The sequence below is a fragment of the Sinocyclocheilus anshuiensis genome, unplaced genomic scaffold (genome assembly GCF_001515605.1).
Source record: "Sinocyclocheilus anshuiensis isolate Anshui unplaced genomic scaffold, SAMN03320099.WGS_v1.1 scaffold718, whole genome shotgun sequence".
NCBI lineage: Eukaryota > Metazoa > Chordata > Actinopteri > Cypriniformes > Cyprinidae > Sinocyclocheilus > Sinocyclocheilus anshuiensis.
Window position 1 is genome coordinate 716,509 of NW_015546102.1, and position 7,784 is coordinate 724,292.

General features: G+C 37.8%; 1 protein-coding gene across 5 annotated transcripts in view; it reads right to left on the reverse strand.

The window, feature by feature from the left end:
• Positions 1–1,042: 1,042 nt before the first annotated feature.
• The window catches only part of ptprfb (protein tyrosine phosphatase receptor type Fb), a 148,578-nt gene continuing 141,836 nt past the window's right edge, over positions 1,043–7,784 (reverse strand). For 3 of the 5 annotated variants that reach the window (XM_016502243.1, XM_016502242.1, XM_016502240.1), the window contains 5 exons: positions 3,661–3,787; positions 3,453–3,578; positions 2,925–3,079; positions 1,983–2,118; positions 1,044–1,484 (listed from right to left, as the gene is read on the reverse strand). In XM_016502243.1, coding sequence (XP_016357729.1) covers positions 1,416–1,484; positions 1,983–2,118; positions 2,925–3,079; positions 3,453–3,578; positions 3,661–3,787 — 613 coding nt within the window. In that variant the 3' untranslated portion in view covers positions 1,044–1,415. Of the gene's footprint in view, positions 1,485–1,982; positions 2,119–2,924; positions 3,080–3,452; positions 3,579–3,660; positions 3,788–7,784 lie in introns of all 5 variants that reach the window. The other 2 variants (XM_016502239.1, XM_016502241.1) reach the window with 2 other exon arrangements.

Genomic DNA, 7,784 nt, shown 5'->3' on the forward strand with positions numbered 1-7,784 from the left:
GACATCCTGTAGGAATTGTTTTTAATTTGACTTGTGCTGCCCCACCCCACCAGAGGAGACCGCCAAATACCTGGGGTGCGTAAATAATACAGTAGATATAACTTTTGTACCATGAATAGATTCACACACAGCAGTCTCTCGTGTAATTTTCTCATTGTTGGTATATCAAGAAGAGTCCAGGATTACGTTTTGAGAGAATTATGGACAATAGAGCAGAAGCTGTTTATATACTGTATCTATAATAGTATTTATATTTATTCATAATTATAAATTTATGTATATATATATTTCTGTATAAAAAGAAGAGTTAGATTAAACAGAGCTGACTCTCCCTTGGGGGAGTGGTTTATACTGTACAGGTGCCAATGGCGATTGGTCTCATTTCAATATCAGGTCTTCAAATGTCACAGAGAAGCGGGGTGCAAGGGGCACTTTTCGTTAGGATTGCGTTCAGTTCCCGGTAACGTCCCTCACGATGAACGCGCTCCCATCAGAAGGTCGTAATGTATTCCTCACAAATCGCATTTATCCCCTACTAAGTTCTGTACAGTGCCGATTTTATTAGTTAGTTGATTTGCTTTCCCTTACAAAAAGCTTTTCTTAATTTAATACCACTAACCCAAATGCATACGTCTAGCAGTTGGAGATTTTTCTTTTATCATTGAGACAGAGACAGAACATTAAAGGCTTCTCCAATAGTGAACCCGCTCATTTTAGCCCAATAAGACCAATTATACATAATGAAGAAAAAAAAATAACAACAGTAAAATCATGTTACAAAGTCAAACCATCAGCAGCTTAGAGAACAGCGGTTCTCTGGTATTAGTATCAGGAACATGTTAAAAATACATGTTCTTGTGCTAAAATAACCCATTATGAAGAAAATAAAAATAAAACGGTACCAATTAAGGAAAAGGTAGACCCGCGGAAAAGGCCATTAAGACAAAAGATGTTAAAAGATGATTAAAAAAAACACAAATATTCTAAATAAGAATAATAACAATATTGTCATACTGAATTTTTTAAAATAATAACAAATGATAACCATGATTTTTGTTTTTTTCAAAAACAACAACAAAAAAAAAAGTCAAACAGGAAGAAAAAAAACGGAAACAAGAAGAATTAGTGCTACCAGTAGCCTTCAACTGTAGTGTGGGTTGGCGTACGCTAAAGATAAACAAGAATATAGTTTTTTTTAGATGGTGCTTCTTGAAAGAGAGTTGTCTATATTTCTTAAAGCAATCTCTTGGTGCCAGTCAATAACGGACTGCTGTGATTGGTTAACCAGCCACTGGATAGCCTGCCCTTCCCACCCCCAGATCTCTGTACAGGATGGGGATGGGGAACGGTGGCTCAGAAGGAACACTTGGTGCACTCCTGAAGAGTTGTACCAGAGGGCTGTGGTCCAGGAGTGGTTACGTTGCATAGTGATCAAAGCTCCCCAGGTACTCCAAAGCGGCTCTGTAGCACAGCTGGTACTGGTCCTGCAGGGGAAAAACCAGCGTGTGTCAGCGGGAGAAACAATCGCCTCCTTAGCTAATAACACCGAGTAGGTGACAAAGAGCTCATGCTCCATATCAACTGCTGCTAAAGCTGCTGTAAATGACTTTTTGGGACACCCTGCATGAAACGTCCCTGAAGACACCACTGAAATAGGTGAAAGGTGTCCTGAGAAATAACACTTTTTTTTGTTTCTGTCAACATTAGCATGTTGGCAATCAGAAAACGTGGAGGCTGTTGGATAACTACTTTAGCAATCCGTAATTCTAAGTCTCCTAAGTCTAAGGGCCACCGCAAACCGTCTTTTGCCATTAAAATAGTACTGTCACAGTGAAGAATTAGCGCTGAAAAGGCATGGACACAGTTATTTTTGAGCCTGACCTTATTGAATTTGCCCTGTTTAGTTAAACTGGCCCTAAATCAGCAGCTTTAACCGCATATTGGACAAGTGGTATTACAATTTTTGGGCAGTAGGACAGTACCTCTGTTTGCACCATGGCAGGCCTTTGTGTGCGCAGGGTCTTAACCGTCTGGAACAGATCCACCACACCCTCATATCTCATCCTCTCCAGGACAATACTGAGAGTGATGAAAACACCTGTTCTTCCCACTCCAGCACTAAAAAACAACAGCATCTGTTAACTTAACACCTGTTACACAAGGGTGAAGGATCTGCGTGACACGTAATACTGCAGTCTTGAGTGTAATGCACTAAATCTGGGTTTCTGGAGTTTGTGAGGCTGTGATAGAAATTAAATTAAATTAGTTTAGTTGAAAAAATAAAATGTGTAAAAATGTGCAAACTTTATTTACTAAACATTAAAATATTAAATAAAATGTATCAATTTAAAAATGTGTATATTTAATACATTTGAAAAATAATAGAAATTATGAAAAACTGTACTCATTACTTATTGACAATTTAAAACATTACAAAAATAATTACTTTAAAAAATTTTAAATATAAAAACGGTAAAAAAAAAAGTGTTTTTTTAATTAAAAATAAATCATACAATTAAAAAAAAGTGTGCATTTATTATTCAATAAAAATATATACTTTAACATTTTTAAATTAAGAAATGACAAAATTAAAAAAATGTGTAAAAGTAAAATGGTTTATTATTAAATAAATAAAATAAAACTAATAATTCAATATTACAACTAAAAATTATGTAATTAAAAGAATTTGTGTAATAGTATGTTGTGAACTAAACGTATCCATCCACTTTTAATATGTAAAATGTTTATGTGGTAAGTAGCAGTGTAATAAGTGGGATAATGTGCAGTCATTTGGTCATTATTACAAAATAAACCTTCAATAAACCTTCAGGAGGATCATTTGCTGATCAGATGACTGTATATTATCCATTCACACATTTTGCAGTCCACATTTGCATTCAGAATTTAGATCACGACCAGCATACCTGCAGTGCACAGTGATTGGTCCATCCTGCCCAAACTGCTCCTTAGTTTTATGAACTTGGCCAATGAAATCAATGAATCCCTCGCCAGTTTTTGGCACTCCTTGCTCTGGCCAGTCAGTGAACTGGAACTGCCGAATGGTTCTAGATTGACCGTCCTAAAGAGAATAAAGAATTAACGGTTTATTAGGCTGCTGGTTTCACTCTCACATATGCACACAACAGCTGGATGCCTCTGCAGCAGGGAGCCTCTGTCCATATGCTCACTGTATGACCGTGTGTGTACACGATTTAGCTACAAGCTTATTCATAACCTTGGCACTATTTATAGCCGCCAGAAAGCTCTGAAGTCCAAAGCGAGCTGCAGGATGTGAGAGCACCGTGTTGGAGTGAAACATCCGCCGCCAGCAACAGATTGCTAACACACCCCAGCGGTGCCCTCAAGTACCATCCTGAGTGACATTCACATGAAAAAACAAACACAAAAAAACCTTCCTCTGGCAGATTCCTGCAGGAGATAGATGCACGTACCCTGGCATCTGTGACTTTAAACTCTCGCAGGATGTACTGGGGCATGTTGTACTCAGCCATGGGATCCACCACGAAGTACTGATAGCGGGCCGAGCGCTCAGCTGGCCAGTACTGATGACACTTCTCCTGCAGGATGTGGAAAAGTATGAGTAAATCTCCAGGATTTAAAACACCAGGATGTGAGTTAAAGGGAGGAAGGTGCTCTTACCCGTCCCATCTCTCTGAGTTTGGTTAGCATCACGACAATAGTGGAATTGTGCTCCCATAACATCCTCCAGAAGTCCTCAGTGGTCTCCGCTAGAGGGCCCTGAGTGGCAATATAGGCCTTCTGCTGTCTGTGGATACACAAAAACGTCTTTTGAGACCTTGAAGCAAAACAGGCAAACATGCCCAGAACAATCACATGACCATGACAATGGCTAGAAAACAGCTGCGCCTTAATTGTAAGATAAAATGAATTGGTTGGTAGTCAACTAGTGGATTCTGTCTTGTTTTTTTTTCTAAAGTACTGCAGTCTCCTAATTAGTGTTCTTTTAGTATTATTAGTTATATACTATTGGAGTATTAGAGCTTCTATTGTCCTCATTTGTAAGTCGCTTTGGATAAAAGCGTCTGCTAAATGACTAAATGTTAATATTTCAATTTTAGTTTCAGTTTTAGAAATTTTGTAATAAGCTTTTGTAATTTGTATTGATTTTTAAAATATTTCTATTTGCTTTTAAATGTTTTACTTTTTAAAATTGATTTTATTTGTAGCTTTTATTTCTTTAGAAGTTTTAGTAATTTTAGTAAATAAACTGATTTTATTTCAGTTAGTTGCCAAAGCAGTTATAAGATAACAATTTTCATTAAACATTTTTTTTTATTTCAGATTTTGTTTAATATATATTTTCTTGTTGAATATTGGTCAGTTACCCTATTAATAGCTGCAACTGAAATTTATATATTACTAAGAATCTAAGCTTTTTTTCTTTATAATATGTCATATAATTTAAACTTTTTATTTAATTTCTTTATTTTTAAAATGTGTATTAGTAGTATTTATAAAGTTTTAGCTTTTAGTTTTGGATCTGTTTTTAGTTGTTTTAATACTACAATTGATTGCTTCTGTTGTCCTCATTTGTAAGTCGCTTTGGATAAAAGCGTCTGCTAAATGACTAAATAAATAAAATAAATAAATATAATATGTCCTACTACCTCACAGATACCAAGTTAGTGTTGTAAAAAAATCACACCTCTGTGAAAAAAGTCCCTGTGACAGCTTTAAACTCATAACAGTAAAAAAAAAAAAAAAAGGGGAGCAACCACCCTTTTTAGCCAATCAGAAATGTTCTCTGCCTATCAATCATCTTCCACATTCAGGTTTGCCGATACATTTTTGGAGGGCGGGGTTTTGTAGAGAGGGCATTTTGTTGAAGGAATGGTGGAGGTCTAATTTAGCGGCTGGAAGAAGTTGCCAAACAATCACTTAAAAATGACAAGTCGATTGTGAATCCATATACTATAATCTGCTGTTCTACCCATATATATATATTTTGGTTGTTTTATTAACATGGCCACTGGGTGGCAGCAGCGTACTTTGCTACAGCAGCTTGGGCAATCAATGTGCACATGGCACACACATCACTGTCTCATACAAACAGTGCCGCGGGTTAGCAACTAATGAAGGTGCTGCAGGCGAGGCAATAACATGGAACTGGGAGATTAAAGTCTGTTCAGGGCCTTGTTCTGACAAATAAAGAGACGGCAGAGAAGAAGAGGAGAGATGGGGAGAGACGAGCCAGAATGAAGAGCAAAGAAGAACGAGAGACCCCCTCCCTCCCTTGACCACTCATTCCAGAACATACACACACACACAAATATGTCGCTACGAAGAACACAAAGCAGACGTCAGGGACATACTGCCTTTGACAAAGCCAAATTACCTCTATATTAATCATGCAGTTCTTCCTTGGAGGTTATTTTCCCCCAATCAAACAAAATGCAACACGAACACTAAAACGGTTATAAAGGCTGACACAAAAACAGCTCTAATGACGTATTGCTCTTTGTAAACTAGTAAGAAGGTCAAGCGTGTTTCTGTGCTTATCGCATTAACGTGCTGTTTAAAAGCGGCTTAATTGCTGGTTTTTGACAAGACAAGTTGCAGAGCGGACGGACCCAGAGGCTCGGCTAAAGAGGAAGACATGACCGAAGAATCGCTTTTGAAGCTCATCTGGTTTTAGAAATAAGACTGGTTTCAATTACGCATTGGCACAGGTTGAGCTCCTCCAGAGTAGCTCTCATTAAGTTTTAATTCAAACGAGAGGGGCTGATGTATCAAGCCCCTAGACATTTTCTTCACAGACTCTGTGACATTTCGTGCCCACGCTTCATTTTACGGCAAACGCGACTGGCCTTTTCTCTCTCGCTTTTTCTTCTCTGATTTTCTCAAGCGTTCACCCCATTGAGAGCGCCTCCTTTTGTAATTCAATAAACAGCTGTCAGACAGAGTAAGGCAACAAAATATGTGAAGGCTGAAAATGTGTAGACAGACTACACTGTGCTGCTCATTGTTTAGAGGGGAATATTGCAGTGAAGAAAAAAGAGAGTTATGGATCATCTAATTTACCACGTATGAGAATGAGTCTTGACGCCTGATGAAAACAGAACAGGAGGAACGAGAAGTAGGCAAGAAATCTACTGATCAAAACCACTGGATTTATTTAGAGATAGATTAAAGGGATAGTTCACCCCAAAATGAAAATTCTGTCATTAATTACACACCCTCATGTCGTTCCAAACCCGTAAGACCTTCATTCATCTTCAGAACACAAATTAAGATATTTTTGATGAAATGTGAGAGCTCTCTGACCCTCCATATACAGCAATGCAACTGTAATGTTCCCAAGTCCAGAAACGTAGTAAGGACATCGGTAAAACAGTCCATGTGACATCAGTGGCTCAACTTCAGTTTTGCGAAGCTACGAGAATACTTTTTGTGCGCAAAGAAAAAAAAAAAGACTTTATTCGACAGTTCTTCTCCCCCGAGTTACCATCTTCCGCCATTTTAGAGAGTATCTCAACGCATACGTATGCTTTACCGCAAGCGTAAAAAATGCTGGTTACACAGATTACATTCATGCGTGCACTTTCCCCCGCCCCGAACATAAATGACGCTGATTACGTCGATTACGGTCTTGGGTACTCTCCAAAATGGCGGAAGACGTAACTCGGGGGAGAAGAATTATTGAATAAATTATGTTATTTTTGTTTTCTTTGCGCTCAAAAAGTATTCTCGTAGCTTCGCAAAACTGAAGTTGAGCCACTGATGTCACATGGACTGTTTTACCGATGTCCTTGCTACATTTCCGGACCTGGGAACATTACAGTTGCGTTGCTGTCTATGGGAGTGTCAGAGAGCACTCAGATTCCATAAAAAAATATCTTAATTTGTGTTCTGAAGATGAACGAAGGTCTTACAGGTTTGGAACGACATGAGGGTGAGTAATTAATGACAGAATTTTCATTTTTGGGTGAACTATCCCTTTAACCACCCAATTGGCATGTGTTATTTACTCACCAATATTTAAACTAATTTTTGCTCACATAATGCACTTGGCAAATGTTAATTTATGCCTCTAACTAAGGGATAGTTCACCCAAAAATGAAAATTCTGTCAACGTAAACAGCATATCCGTGTACGGTGCTACTCTCCAAAAGTCGTTGTTTTTGTTTTCTTTGGGCACAAGTAGTATTCTCGTAACTTTGTAAAATTAAGGTTGAACCACTGATGTCACATGGATTATTTTAATGATATCCTTGCTACGTTTCTGAGCCTTGATCGTGTTAGGAGGGTGAGTAATTAATGACAGAATTTTTGGGTGAACTATCCCTTTAACTATAAGGAACGGCAACATACAGTGCAGGTGCATCTCAATAACTTAGAATGTCGTGGAAAAGTTCATTTATTTCAGTAATTCAACTCAAATTGTGAAACTCGTGTATTAAATAAATTAAGTGCACACAGACTGAAGTAGTTTAAGTCTTTGGTTCTTTTAATTGTGATGATTTTGGCTCACATTTAACAAAAACCCACCAATTCACTATCTCAACAAATTAGAATACTTCATAAGACCAATAAAAAAAAAATGTTTTTGTGAATTGTTGGCCTTCTGGAAAGTATGTTCATTTACTGTACATGTACTCAATACTTGGTAGGGGCTCCTTTTGCTTTAATTACTGCCTCAATTCGGCATGGCATGGAGGTGATCAGTTTGTGGCACTGCTGGGGTGGTATGGAAGCCCAGGTTTCTTTGACAGTGGCCTTCAGCTCATCTGCATTTTTTGGTC